This window comes from Podarcis pityusensis (genome assembly GCF_964106645.2).
Source record: "Podarcis pityusensis genome assembly, chromosome: 2".
Lineage (NCBI taxonomy): Eukaryota > Metazoa > Chordata > Lepidosauria > Squamata > Lacertidae > Podarcis > Podarcis pityusensis.
In genome coordinates, this window is record NC_138029.1 from 38308153 (window position 1) to 38323977 (window position 15825).

At 41.1% G+C, this 15825-nt stretch overlaps 1 protein-coding gene across 2 annotated transcripts in view; it reads right to left on the bottom strand.

The window, feature by feature from the left end:
* Nucleotides 1-5705: 5705 nt before the first annotated feature.
* The window catches only part of OGFOD3 (2-oxoglutarate and iron dependent oxygenase domain containing 3), a 39818-nt gene continuing 29698 nt past the window's right edge, over nucleotides 5706-15825 (bottom strand). For both annotated transcript variants that reach the window (XM_080994015.1, XM_080994014.1), the window contains exon 9: nucleotides 5706-6673. In XM_080994015.1, coding sequence (XP_080850141.1) covers nucleotides 6537-6673 — 137 coding nt within the window. In that variant the 3' untranslated portion in view covers nucleotides 5706-6536. The remainder of the gene's footprint in view (nucleotides 6674-15825) is intronic.

Consider the following 15825-nt stretch of genomic DNA (forward strand, 5'->3'; position numbering starts at 1 on the left):
TGCAAATTAACCAGAGGCAAATCTTTGAGAAGGATCCTACAACTCTGTCAATTCCCAATTGTTGAATTTTGTAACCAGAAAAGATGCCTACCAGGTTTGCCAACTTTTTCAGTGGCCACTGTAGCTGTACATGACCATGATTACTGCTGAGGTGTGAAAAGCTTCGTCTGCTAACTTCTAAACAGCAAGTGGTTCTTAAAGGGACAAGAATAGGCTATGCCAGTTTTGTTCTGATAGGTTGGCAACCTTAATGATAGTCCCCAATGCACATTTTCAAGCATTTCGTGTTGCAGACTGGAAACAGTTTCCTTTTTGGCTGCGAGACGAAATGGTGGTGGAAGCAAAACTAGTTTTACAAATACAGTACAAGGGAGAAGTGCCAACTTTTAACAGAAACAGTTGGGAAAGTTCTTCTCATACAAGCATAAGAATGCAGGAGATCTTCTGACAACACGACAGCGCTAACCTGTGTTTGTAGGTCCATTTCCTTGGCTCACAGTGTTAGAACTGAGAATCATCTTCCATTGGGGTGGCCAGATGCAGAAATGGTAGAGGGCTTCTGCACCCTTGAATGGTTGTGTAGAAGAGGAAATTCCAGCAGGTGTCGCTTGTACGACAAGCTACATTGCATGGAAAGTTCTTGCTAACATGACCACATTGAGCTTTATCAGTTGGGATTTTTCTTAAGAAAGGCTCCAGGGCCTTCAAACTTTGTCATGATGTGCAAGTGTTTGTGTCCATGCAGTTTTATGAAGGGAGGAAGAGAATGCCATACACTGCAATCCTGTGCATCTGGGGAGAAGCAAGCTGAACTGTGCTCTCAGACTAGTGTGTGTGCATATTTAGAAACCGGAGAAACTTGTGGGCAGCACACCGCAACCATGCTCACATTGTAACCTACTGGCCACAATATAATGCTTCTTTCGAGGCTGATTTCAGTGGGGAGAAGGGACCCTGTGGGCACCAGCAAAGGCTTCTGAGTGGGCATCATGTTTGCAGCCACCAGTGTATATACATAGCAGCCTTAAGTTCCTTAGCACACAGCAGTTGTCATCTTCACATCCTCTTCAAGTCTACAGGGAATGCTGCAGGAAGCGCCTTGCTTTCAGAGCTACAGGCCTGAGTAATGAAGTTTGTAAAGCGAAGATTGTCTCCTGGGGAGGGAGTTCATCCATTAGTAAATGAGACAGGATGCTTTTAAGGGGGGGGAGCATCTTAAAAGCACTTCATTACTCCTGTCAGGACATGTACAAGGAAGCGGGGGATTAGATATATTTTCTTCATGCTGGAATGTTCTGTTAGTGAAACCATGGGATTTTTATCTTATAAGTGACGGCACGTAGGAGTGTGGGTAGTATGCAGAAGAGGATTTGAAGTCTAATTTTTGCTACATCATGGGTGTAAGGGAATGGACAAACCAAACATCCATAGTGTCATGAACTACTTTACATAAATGCCTGTTTTATTTTGATGGCCCATTAGAAATCTAGGGTGGAGTCCCGGATCTATTTGGCTTTGGGGCACATTCGGAAATGTGAGAAACTTTCATGAGCACAAAAACCCAGTTATTTCACAGAAGAAAACTGCTAATGCTCTGAACCACAACAACCCCAGCCCAAACGCATGCCTAGCCACCCCCCCCCAAATAGGCAAAGGACCACCCCAGCCAGACAGCAACAAAAAATCCCTTAGGCAACACTAGCAAAGAGAAAAGACAAAACACCCCAAACAAAAAAAGTAGGTGACCCCCCCAGCACAACTCAACAAAAAAGCAGGCAATTCCATCCCCATGCCAATAAACCTAAAAAATGCAGATAAGACAAACACCCCCCCAAAAAAACAAAAACTACATATATATTGAAAAATACCACCCATCTCCGAAACTGATCACTCCCCTATCTCCAGAATTATCAGGCAGTAGCAGGACCTTTTCCTTTTCTCTTCTGAAGAGTATCAGAAGTCTGGAAACCCAAGGTATACCCTCCAGCTGTGGAGAAAGGTAAGAGGGTGGAATGGTTGGATGCTGACACTTTGCTGTTTTTAACAACACTCCCACGCTGATGCCAATCTGCTTCAGACATGTACATAGCAAATTACCAGAGGCTACCAAAGGAATTAATGGAATAGAATGTAGACCTCTTGAGAACTATAAGCCAAAAGCTTCACTGTTGTTCCACTCAGTAGAAGTTTCTCTTCCATATTTTGCTGCAGTACATTTGCTGAGTTGGTTTCCCGTGATCAATTGTTCTCACTATGTTAAATTTGGAGGAACGGGAGCTTCTCCTCTGCCTGCATAAAGGAGGTAGTTTACTTGACTGCCCTACTTTACCCAGAGACAACACAAAGAGTTCTCCTGGATTCAGTGGGGTTTGCCTGGAAGTTTGGTTAGAATTGCAGCCTAAAATGGCAATGATTTCAGTAGTGGTTATGACATTGAGAAAGGGAATAATGGCCAAGACTTCAAAAGGCTTAGATTGGCATTGCTTCCATTCCAGAATCAACAGGAGAAAACAGTTGTATATTTACCAAATGATTGATCAGACTCATTACCAACTCAGAGCCAAATGAATATGTGAATGGGGCAGCTAACTTGGTATATTCATGTGTAATTTCTGCACTAAAAGGTATGCCAGAGTGAAAGATGTCTCCCATTGCTTCAGACTTTTCTTCCAAGCCTGGCTCACTGCTGTTCTGTACCAGGAGAAAACTCCCTACGATGAAAAGGGACAGGGGCAAAAGAGAGAGAGAAAGTGAAGCTTCTCTCATCCATGCATACCTTCTGTTACAAAGATTAGGTAACCCACCCTCCTCACATTTGTACAGTGGCACCTCAGGTTAAGTACTTAATTCGTTCCAGAGGTCCATTCTTAACCTGAAACTGGTCTTAACCTGAAGCACCATTTTAGCTAATGGGGCTTCCTGCTGCCGCCGTGCCGCCGGAGCACAATTTCTGTTCTCATCCTGAGGCAAAGTTCTTAACCCGAGGTACTATTTCTGGGTTAGCGGAGTCTGTAACCTGAAGCGTATGTAACCTGAAGCATATGTAACCCGAGGTACCACTGTATATGAACAGAACAGACACATGAATGTGCAATGTTTTATTTACACTTCCACCCCGCAACAGGTTCCTAGGGTGGCTTCCAAAATGCTTTAAAAAATGCCTCTCAGTTCTAGGTTGCCCTCAACTTCCCTGCTGCTTTTGGCCCTCAGGAATTCCCTATTGTACTTGGAGGTACAGTGGGCAAAATGCTCAGTTTGGACAGGTTAAGCTTCTATAGCAGGGCTTCCCTGGTGGGTGGGTGGGTGGGTGGGTGGGTATTTCCTTCAATGGGTTTCCTGTAATGAATTAGCTTGGCATGAAAAGTTTGGCTTTGCTAACTTGCTGCAGTTTTGTAGCTGGGAGGTTTGGCTGCTTGCAACAAGAAAAGCCTCTTGGGCTACAGCGGAAGATGCTGGCCTGGCATAGCAACATCAATAAAAAATGGATTTCAGCTTCCTTCAACCAAAATAAGCAATCAAGGCGGCTGCTTTCACAAGCAGAATTAGAGCGAGTTCAAGTGTCACCCACGAAATCATTACTGCCAGCTAACTGCCATGTTTAGCCAGTTCTTAAAATAAATAGCTTGAGACATCAGCATTTCTTGCACTTTTATTCCAAAGCTGAACTTACATTCCGCTGCGATCTAGCCACCACTAGCCTGCAGGGGTTCTGGCATAAATTAAGTTATCCTCTTACTGTTGCACTCTGTATATGTTAACATGCCATCATAAATGGCCCAGCAGCAGGCTTGGGTCCTCCCCCCTAACTTCAATATCAGTCTTAAGGGTTACAAAGCATTAGTTAGATCATGCTATTAAAAGCAGTTCTAATCATCAGTGTTTCATTTCACTGTTGTTGTTTTTTGTGACCCACTCAAGTTAAGCCATTTTTAATCTACATGAAAACAGAACCTCTCTAATGCTAAAAAGAACCCTCCTCTTAATTTCAAGGAACAAATTGGTTGGTGAGGAAGAAACACGTTTGTTTCCTCCACTGGGTCTGTGTGCTGTGAAGCATCAGTTAAGTGTTAAGAGGAACATCTAAACGGCACACAAATTTTGAGCAAGTTGATTATGATTTTTATGTGTGCCCATGGAATTTATACCATCTGGAATAGATAATGGTAATGACATGACACCAGTGTTTGCTGTTGTTGTTGAAGCAAATTAAAATCTATTTAGAAAACAATTTTATAATATAGGGCACATGGGTGTGTGAAAAGCTAAGTCCTGAACCCAGTAGAAAATGAGAAGCATTCAGCTCAAAATAGTAAATATTTCCCTGGTACTTGGGTGTCTTGCTGAAAGGCAACTCGGAGCAGGAGTAAAATATCCAAAAAGTGCCAATGAAGTCTTGATTTTAAATTTAGAAGTCTATCCAACATGTTTCAGGATTATTACACTCTTCTCCCCTTCTTTCCAGTTAAGTTTCTTTTCTGATGCTTTTCATTGAAAAGAGGTTCTCCTTCTCTCTTTCTTTTCTACTGCAAACAGAACACACTGAGTAACTTGCTAGAAGTCTCCTACAAGCACATTGAGAAGTTTTCGTACTTCTGCACCCTGTATACTGGTGAATCTCTTGTTTTCATTTTTCAAAAGAAAGTTATTCAGATTACGAATAACAAAGCTTAATGTACATTGTACCTCTGTGAATACTTAAAATGCAGCTTTACACAGAACCATGACAAAGACTACCACATGGGTTGTATTGTGGATTATTTTATGTGGAATGCCTGGCAAAACATACTCCACATTCTAGAGGCCTTTCCGGCAATAGCACTCCCTTTATTAATGCCTATCTTGAGTATCATTGTAAGATCACCATAGTTTGCTGGTCAGGCTTTCTCCCTGGTCTGAGTAACAAAAGGGGGTTCAGCAACAGGAGGATGCCTATGATAGATCTGTCATTACTCTATGCCGTCCCCAGGCTTGACAGGAAATTGGTCACTCCAAGCCAGTGGACCTAAAAACCGCTTCAGATTTTGTCTGAACTGGGAAACTGGCTAACCACTTCTGAACAAATTGGGTATTAAGCCATCTTCAAACCATGCGTTTCTTGGCTTCTTCTAAAGCTATTAACTATAGTGTCCTGATTTTTGAAGAAACGAAAATTTCCCAATTTGTTAACTAGCTCATGTAGAAACATTACACACATGGACAAAACGCTTGTTTCATATTATAGCTTATTAGGCTGAGATGATATTCTGAAGGTGGCTTTCTAAGACACAGGAGTGCATAACCAGTGAACATGCAAAAAGGCAGAAATCTGTGTGATGTAAAAAGTTTGTGTCTTCTGTGGTAAAATGGCATGCAAAATGACAGGTTACCCAGTGATGTTTCCAACTTAACATTTTCTTACTCAATTTGATTGCTTTTTCACAATTGTACAAAACTCTTGAATCCTTTTTTTTTTTTTTTGCCTAGCCCAGATAGATTTTAAGTTTTCCTTAAGTTCATCCAATTTCAATTTTGCCTAAAGAAAACTTGGCTCATTGTTCTTGAAACCCTGCAGGATTTCTTAAACTTGGATCTCCAGCTGTTATTAGACAACAACTCCTATCATCCCTGATCATGGGTCCTACTAGCTAGGGATGACAGCCCTAGAGTAGCTATGAAATGATTTCAGACTCACTTTGGTAGGTGAATAACTAGGCAAAGGCAAAGAGTTCATAACAAAGCAAACTTTAATGGATCCTGAGATCACTTGAGTATTCTCCTCCTATCTGACCATTTGAAGCCATCTCTCAGTTCACATACAGTTTTGCACAGAACAGTCCATTCCAGTAGTCAAAGCACATGTTTTGTTTCCAAGGAGAAACATTGCAGTAACATTAAAGAAAAACAACACTTGACACATGGATAATGTCCATAAAATTCTGTAGTTCTGGGTTATATGTACATAGAATTTGAAGCATGGTACTCTAGTGTGTATAAATGTGTGAATGCTCAAGATTGTAAATTGAATGCCCCACTTATTTTCCAGAATTTACATATAACAGAAGAAAGGGGGAGTGGGGGATGGGTGGGGAGGGCAACAAAGCTCAACAGGTTTATTAGAAAAGTCTTCCTTCACAACATGTTCCTGAGTGTTTATCTGCCCACAAACTATTCCATGGGGCTCCCCAAATAGTGCTTTTGAGAGCAACAACTGACGGGACTATTTGAAGTGACTACATTTTGATCTTCGGTGTTAGAGGAATGACAGTGCATGTGGCATGTTCTGCAGTCTCTGAATTCTGACGTGTCCTTAAATGTGTGGGGTGAGGGGGCGCAGTTTATGACTATTACCTTGCAAAAAGCAAAATGGTTACTGGAGACTTAGAAAGGTGATCCCTAAGGCACTGTTTGCAACACTTAAGAGGGAGATGAGTGTGAGAAAACGGCTCACATTAAATAAAGTTTAGAAGGATCTGTGGAGGGGAATTTACATGTGAAGTTAACCCCCCCCCCCTTCTGCACAGGGCTTTTGTTGTCAATCCATCTAGCCGCCTGTCCCATTATGTTAAAACAGGATCCCCGATACCGTGGTCCGGATTGCAGGTGAAGGAAATGGTGATGGCGTAACGGGTGCCCCAGTGAACCTTTTCCACATGATGGAGGTTCTCGGAGCCAGAAGTGAAGAAGGAAACCCGGCCTGCAAAGAGAAGAACGTACAGTCAGGAGAGCGAAAGGATGCATGCTGTTTGCCCAGTGGCCAGTACTTAGGATACTGTTATCCCATGCCTACCCTGGGACATCTACAGATTCAAGATTTGAATGCTATCCGAAAGCATGGTACCTGGTCCTCAAAGAACAAGATCATGCTACTTAAGATGCACATAGACAGACTGCAATACGAAAGACTGCTTTATTTAATGGATTTATTTATTTCCATGTAACCATACTTTGTTCTGGAGGGCAGAGACATGCAGTAACACAGCTGCCATGGAGCACAAGGTCTAGTGAATGCTGCTGCTATGCAGATTACTAGTAACATTCAAATCCCGGCTGTCAGAAAAAAAGATTTTTGGCTTGGTTCTTGAGTTCTACAGACCAAAGCTGTTTGACAGCCATTTCAGTAGGGAATATCACCCCTCTCTACCAAATGAGGGACCAAGCTTGCAGTAAGAAAACCCAGAAGTGTGCACTATACGGGATGTCTAAAGAGCTTGTTTATTTAATCGAAGGGCCCAGTAAAATAAAGAATCTGCCCTAGCCTACTGCATAGCTCACAGTCATGGCGAGGCAGACAAATGGTCCCACCGCTATGGGATGCCCCCACCCCTCTCGGGTGTCATCTCATGAGAGCACAAACATCATCCTAAAAGGGAAGCGCAGAAAGATACAGGCTGCTGCTGGGACTGGTGAACCAGCCACAACTCAAGCCAGCTACTGAACTGACAACACATTGTGAGAAAACCCAGAGGAGCTTGCTCTGCACGAGTTCCCCCATTAGCTCCTCCGCTGAGCACACCAGCACTTTTAAAGACTGAAATATAAATAAACAGGAAAGCTGTCGTGAGTGCTGAGGCCATAATTAGGTTTAAACACCAAATTCCCCCTGAGCTGAAAACATTTCTGCACGTAGGCAAGCGAGCACAGAGCACATGCACTTTCATAGCAGAACCTTCTCAGGTGCCCAATTTTGCCAATTAAAATGCACAGTGTTTGCGTTTCTTTTAAAAATTGCGGAAGTGCACAGCCAACATCTGAAAGTGGATTTCACACCTGGCTGTTTAAGCAAAGTTAACTGTTCAGAGTCAGTAGGGCCAAATCTTTCTGTACAACATGATGTTGCTAGTACAGTGAATTTTTGAATGCACATTCAAGGATTTTAGTTCCATCTACTATTTGGAGAAACCCAGCAACCACAAAAAATAAAGAGCTGGCATGTTTGAACTCAGGATGTTGTTGCCGTTTTTGGTTTCAGACAATCAACCCACAAGAAACAAATGCCTGAACGGTGACAGAATTTGTAATTTCAGAAGAATTGCAGGTTTCTAAATTATCTGTTAGTTTACTTTCTTCACCAAAGGATACAAACATTGCCAACTGGGAGGGAGGACTATATGGGTGAGGTAGGTGGCACAAGGCATATTGGACTTTCCAGGTACTTAAGAGTGGCATAAGCATTTGCCCAAATGAATGTTGTGCTGAGTAGTGGCCAGCTTTTTACTGACTCTTAGAACAAGGGCAGGTGTCTGGAGCTGCTTAAGCAAGGAAAATTTCTTTCCTAGGCAACAAAAGGCTGGGGGAACTCTCATATGGCTGAAGTTGCATGACTGTAGCAGGAGTATCTGCTTTTAAGAAGTGCTCTCTGCCATGCTACTTGTAAAATGTCCAGCTATTCTTTCATTGCTTCAAAACAGTTTATGCCAGGGCTTTATTAACTACACTCTTGAGGACTTATTCACCTTCCAAAATAACAATTCCCTAACTATAAAATGCTTACTAACACACAAAGTATAATGCCTATATTATACTAAACAAGATTTCAGTGCAATACTTCAATTTATTTATTTTTTTAAAAAAAGAAAATATGGAGCTACAGTGTTTATTCAAGGACAGCAGCTTTTATATGGAAAATGAGTTGTTATTATTATTACTATTATTATTTAAATTTATATACTGCCCTATACCCACAGGTCTCAGGGCAGTTCACACGATAAAATCAGAATACAGTGGTACCTCAGGTTAAGTACTTAATTTGTTCCGGAGGTCCGTACTTAACCTGAAACTGTTCTTAACCTGAAGCACCACTTTAGCTAATGGGGCCTCCTGCTGCCACGGCACCGCCGGAGCACGATTTCTGTTCTCATCCTGAAGCAAAGTTCTTAACCTGAAGCACTATTTCTGGGTTAGCGGAGTCTGTAACCTGAAGCGTATGTAACCTGAAGTGTATGTAACCCGAGGTACCACCGTATAAACCCACAAATGGTTTATGAATGTTCCTTGTCTTTGGGGAAGGTGCGACAAGCAAGCAGCTTTACTTTCTGCTAATTCATACTTTAAGATACATTAAAGTTTGGAAGATTTTCAGCAAATGGCTCAGATCCCATTTTTGCAGGGTCAGAAACGAAAGGATCCCCCAACACCTCAAGCAGGACAAAATGAATATTTACAATCACTATAGAAACTGAATGATTGCTTGAGGACAGAAGTGTGTTGCTAATGTGTAAGAAAAGTCAATTTGGCTTCAAACTTGGTAGCTGATACAGAAACCCCACAGGACTCCTGTAGCTCCTTAAAACATAATTGCAAACACAATTAGCAGTGAGGTGCCTTATCCCCTTTCTCTCTATCACTCCCCCACACCATTTATTATAGCAGAGATCCCCAACCTTTTTTGGGGGACATTAGGAGAACTGTCATAGACAACACAAATAACCTATTTTAACAACAAAAAACGCTGGTGATGCTCAGAACCACTATCACCCTGCCTCTGGACAGGTAAGAATGCACATACACCAAAACAAACAAGAACCAGCCAACCTCAAAAAAACCCCCCAAAGTCTGTCCTGCCTCTAGCCCAATAAAATCCTCAATTATTATTTTTTTTAAGTGTTTTAAATATTGGGAAAAGCAGGGGTCCCTGATGGGCACTATGGGTAGGCATCTGATGGCACACTGGGGACTCCAGATCTATACTCTCTAGATATTTTGAAATTACCAGGACAACACAAATGGGTGCAATTTGTTGTCGCAAATGGAATTAGTAAGCTCCCCTCCCCACATACCACCTCTAAGCATGCAGCTTATTTTGAATCTTGGACATTGTGATGTTTCAGCTTGTAAGCCTTGGTTATTCTTTAATTAATGAGGCAGATAATCAAATTGTGCATTCCAATATTCAGATAACCCATGTTCTTGGGCTCCAGCTTCCATCAGCCGCAGTCAGCTGATGGGAGGGAAGATGAAGGCTCCCTACCCCTGGCTTTCTCCTTACCCATTTTTCATTACAAAAGCAAGCTTTCCTATCACACCACAGTAATGGCAGGAGGAAGCACACCCACTAACAGTGCCCCTACTACATCCCTATTAAAAGGCCCAAGGGCCTCCCTTATACATGGAGTTGAATTTCAGATACTTTGATAGCAAACCTGTGCAGCATACTTAGCAGTAAAAAAGATCTTCCGTAATGAAGCAATCAAAGGTTTGGGGGTTTTTAAGACCAAAATTCCAAAGCTAATCATATTTAATAAAATATGCAATGAAATCATGCATCTGGTCATAATTGGGTGGTCGCAAACAGAAATGACAGAGTGCAAAACTAGATACTGCAGCCACCAGTTTCGTTTTTGCCTGTAGCTGTGAAGGATAATACAGGCAGTACTAAAAAAAATAATATCAAAACAAGCTGAAGGTCTTCTTGTCACTTCTGGCTGATAAATATTTATCAAGAAAGCTACTAGATCATTATCACTCTGGAGAATTCATCATAATATGTGGTTGCTTCAAAGCACAACAAAGCTACAAACTTGAAAAGGGTAAGATATACTGTTGTTTCTTATTATGAGTTTACCTATAATATAACTTAATGGATTTTGCATGAAGCAGTGCTAAGATGTGGCTTTCCTAAGATGTGAGCTTGAAAGGCAAAAATGCTGCTTTATTATCAAACATCCTAAGGAGAATTATCAGTTGGTGCTTTGAAACCACAAGCATTAAAGAAGGGAAACTGAACAGCTGGAGGAAGGCCACTTTGTCAGATCTATACACAGTTCTTCCTCCCAGGATAACAACATCTAATTCAACTATAATGATAACTTTAGCACATACACACACACACCGTAACAGCCATAGCTTTTCCATAACCGTGGGAAATGTCTTATTTGATCAAGTGCTGATAATAAGTAATGTCTATCTACAAAACTACAATGCCCTGCTGAGAAGGATGACTGTAAAACTAGTTTAGGACTACAGTGTGTAGGCACTTCACAGCATGCTACGGTATCTGTGGTAAAATACACATTGGACTTCTCTAAACATGCTGGTACGGTTTGTAATCTTCTACTCCCTTCTAGTGACTAAAGTTTTGTAAAAGATGCTGGATTCAATATGGCTGGCACTGTTATGGGGGGAAAAAACCGGTTTCCTAGGCATCTGTGGCACCGCAGCTGGTTAGTAAAACAAGCAGCTACCTTTCTGGCAAACTGAATTTCAAAGTGGTAAAAGTGTTTCTTGCATTGGTACCAGCAACAGGCCAGTGTGAAGTATTGTACAAGTCTGGAATAGCTTTTAGCAGATTGATACAAAGGCTTCCGAGTTCCTCACTTGACTGCGCTTGCAAGCTGTAGGCTGTCAATGGTGCCAACGAACCGACAAAAAGCAACACTAATGCTTATCCATGGTAATTAACAAAAGTTAATTGCACATAAATCCCACTGAAATCAATGGGTCAAATTAGTAGCAACAAACTTTAGTTCTATAAAGCATGACTACCTTTATTAGACTGAGCCCAGTGTCTGCTACAAAACCCTTCCAAACACCCTTCTGAGAGGCCATTATTGTGTTCTTTCCCATATTGCCAAATCTTTACAAATAATTCCTGGCCATTCCACTTTGACACAAGAGTACCGGCTTTTCATTTTAGAAAGCGTATTTTTGCTTTCGCGAAAGAGAATATTTTGTGTGTAACAAAATATAGACACATTCAGGGTTCATATTAGTTCACGTATATCCATTTTGGAGTATTCACCAAAAGCTTTTGAGCTGACAAACCCCAAACATCACATTCAGGTTAACAAGCAGCCCCCAGTTCATTCAATTTTAAATCCACAGGGTATTCCGGAGAACATGAATACAAACCACTACTCAAAGATCTTACTTTTTTTTAATAACAGCAGAAGCGTCTGGAGAAGAAAATGTTGCAACTGCAGATTGCTTGAGAGAACAGTGAAGTAAGAATACATTGTGTATTATTCTGAACTAGACACTTGGCTTTGTAGGAAAACATTCAAATCCTACACCCAAGGAAAGTATCAGAAATTAAGGATAAGTGAAAGCTTATGAAGCAATTCACAAACAAAAACATATACAATCTGTATACAATCGCTACAATATACAAATATCCAGGTTTTTGCAATACTCCTAATTGCCCACATCACATGCAAGTGGAATTGGTGCTGATGTCAGATATCTAAAATCACTGATTAATCCAAGTCTCTTCAATTCATCACTTCCCAAATTTTGCATGTGCTTGCTTACTCCTGCCCTTCACCAGTCAATTATGAAGTAGTTAAAAGTACAAATACTATAAAACCTATTAACACAAAACACAAAATAGCATAGTATAAGTATCTAATTAACTCACAGCAACTTAAAATAATTAAAAACAACAAAGTGGGTACCAGGAGAGCTTCCTTTAATAGGAATATGTGAATACTCAATATGCGAAGTACATCTTCATTCCACCAGGTTCTCTTATAATATTCCTATGTAACTATTACATTGTCCTAATTTCAATGTATTTTAATTAGAGATCTCTTAAAAGTTTAAGAAATGTGTCATCCACATGAATACTGCTAATGCCCATAAAAGAACTAAATCAGTCGTATTATTCAAAATAATTAGTTTTTAATTTGCATGGTTCTTTTATTGTCTATAATTATTCTAAAACATGTTTTTAACCTTCTAATGAATCAATCACAACTGAACTGAAAAAAATTATCAAGACAATGAACCACAATTTCACAAATTTGCACCTAGCTCCAAGCCCTGTATATTAGGGTCAAGCAGGTTTCAAAAAAATATTACCAACTTCCCAAGAACTACTTTCCACAATGGTTGGTTTGGTTTATTTAAAGCCACAAATACATATCATGGTAGTTATTTTGCAACCACTCAAATGTACCTACTAAGGAAATCCTTTGCCATTTTGTTTGTAAAGTCATCCACCAAAGTAATCCCACCTGCACAAGGAATTCCATCTGTGCAAAAAACCTTTCTTTCCCATCCCTCCCTCCATCCCACCCACCAGCTTCAGATAGTTGGGGGAACCCCAAAACTGTTTGGTGAGGCACAGGGAGAGGAAGTCTCATTGCGCAGATGCAAGTTCTTCTGGTAACAGGATGGATTTATTGGATACAGCCTATTATTACAACAAGCAGGTAAAGTTCTATATTTGATAAAATGTATATAGTTCACTCTCAAAAACATGTCAGTCAGAAGTAACACTGATGTCTATCAGAAGAAAGCCTACTGATTTCATCAGCAGTAATACAGCAGATGTAAACAATGGATATGTACATATCCCAGAAATTCAAAGCCGATAAACATATGTAAGATATGTGTATTTATAGATACTTCTTCATAAGCCACAAGCTAACTCAAAACTATTATTCACACTACTGGGAGAAAGAGTATTGAAACATATCCAATATGTACTATGCAGGACGAGTTTAATTAATCCAATTATATTTGCATAAGTACTTTCTGTTCCTGAAAAAATAATTCAATAAATCTAGCACCACATAAGACAATGAATCAAACTCTACTTCTGTGTTCTTAAACTAATTTTAAATGTCTATAGAGAACCCAACAACAACAAGAGGTCACAGTCACTGAACTTTAGAATGTTGAAGCTGGCTTCAGACCCAGAAATTAGCTCCACGGGCTCAGAAGTGCTCAGCTGAAAGGAGCACTGGAAGCTGCTGAAGTCTGCTCCAGCTTCGATTAAAATTCAAACCGGAGAAAATTTCTCAGTTTATGCCCTAGTTTAAATGGCTGCACCTGACAAAACTGCTCCTGGGCAGCAAAAGCCCATTATTTCAGTAGACCACCTTGCCACATGATTCTCTTTTGACTAATTGGCATTTCAGTAATCCTATTTTAGTATTCCTCCCAAAGAAACGGAACAAATCCTGAAGATCGTTAGGGAAGCACCATTGTGATTTTACTCAACTCCCACACTGGCATGTTATCCTGGTGGAAAAGCAGTGAAGGAACTATTTACATCGTTTAAAAAACTTTTCTGAATCCAAAGACCTAATTAATCAGAAACAAGTTTCTATTTCTATAGGAACCATAATCACTGACAGAAGTAGTTGTATCCAGCAAAGGTCAGGGTGTCAAAAGATCAGACTAATTACCCAAAGTCTCTTCACTCCCATGCTGCAGGAAAAAAAATTAAGAGTCCTCCACCTCGCCTTCTTCCTTGCAGCCTCCCCTTCCCATTTCATTTCCCCCACTTCAGATAACAACCTCATCCTAGTTGCAGGCTCATTCTACTGCCACCGATGGGCAGCCTCTGAAGTGCTATTAACCTAAGTATGCATGGCTGAGCTCTTCAATACATTAAGGTATCTCTCCCTTGAAATGCCGTGAAGAAAATTAATTTGAGAGTACAGCCATGTGTAATGGTTTTGCAAGACTGCCCTTTTGCTGCATATCTAGGTGTGCAAGAACCACCTGCAAGAAAAAGGATTCAAATTTGCAGCCCATAAGGTCATTGCCCTACTTGGAACATCTTGGCCAGGCAAGACATGGAAGGTTTAGAAAATCCTGTGGTGTTTGGAAAAAGAGGCAGAGTTTTCTTTCATTTGTATAGTAGCTTGGAGAACCAAAGGGTAGGCTGCTGGATTCATCTAATTCAGCATTGTGCTCTCACAGTAGCCAACCATACGAATGTGGGAAACCCAGCAAGCAAAATATAAGCACAAGAGCATTATTCCCTCCTGTGGTTTCAAGCAAGTGGTATTCAGAAGCATTGCTGCTTCCAACTGTGAAGGTAAAGCATAGCCATCATGGTTAGACTCCTCCTGTTTCTTGCCTTCTCCTTAAAGGTAAAGGTAAAGGACCCCTGACAGTTAAGTCCAGCCGTGAACGACTCTGGGGTTGCGGTGCTCATCTTGCTTTACTGGCCGAGGTAGCCGACTGTCCGCAGACAGTTTTTCTGGGTCATGTGGCCAGCATGACTAAGCCGCTTCTGGTGAAACCACAGCAGCACACGGAAACGCTGTTTACCTTCCCGCCGGAGCGGTACCTATCTATCTTCTTGCACTTTGATGTGCTTTCGAACTGCTAGGTTGGCAGGAGGGACCGAGCAATGGGAGCTCACCCCGTCGTGGGGATTCGAACTGCTGACCTTCTGTTCAGCAAGCCCTAGGCTCAGTGGTTTAGACCACAGTGCCACCCGCGTCCCTGCCTTCTCCTTAACAGAGTGCAAATAAAGAAAAATCTCTGCCCTGGTGCTCCCTCAAGCCCTCCACACAAGCCAGAGGACTTAGAAAAGCCCAGCGGTTGGCAGTGAGGACAAAAAGGCTTAGCTAGTAAGCCAGGTTGAGATTTGGGGGCCTCTGTTAAAGCCCACTGACTTCAGCATTAAATATTCCCTGTAGATCATGAGGAACAGCACTACAGGATCCAGTTTCCTTTGAACAAGAGAGCACTAGAGACTTATGGGGCTGGTTGAGATGTTATTTTGTAAACCATACAAAAGAATTTGTTTTAAAATGATAGAAAGTGCTTTAAAAACAAATCTCATTTTGTTCAACTGCTATTTTAATCAAGACAGAAGATGGTTCAATTTACTTTTCTATTTTCCATTTCTATAGTACCTTTCAAAAGACTACACAAAATATGTGATGTTGGGATTGTCTTACCTATAGAGAATCACAGAATTGTAGAGATGGAAGGAACCCTGAGGATCATCTAGTCCACCCCCTGCAATGCAGGAATAGGCAGCTGTCCCTTACAAGGATCAAACCTGCAACCTTGGCAGTATCGGCACCAAGCTTTAACCAACAGTCAATGCACCAGTTTTAGCATGTTGACATAGCCTTTCCCAGGTTTTCCTTCCAACAGCAG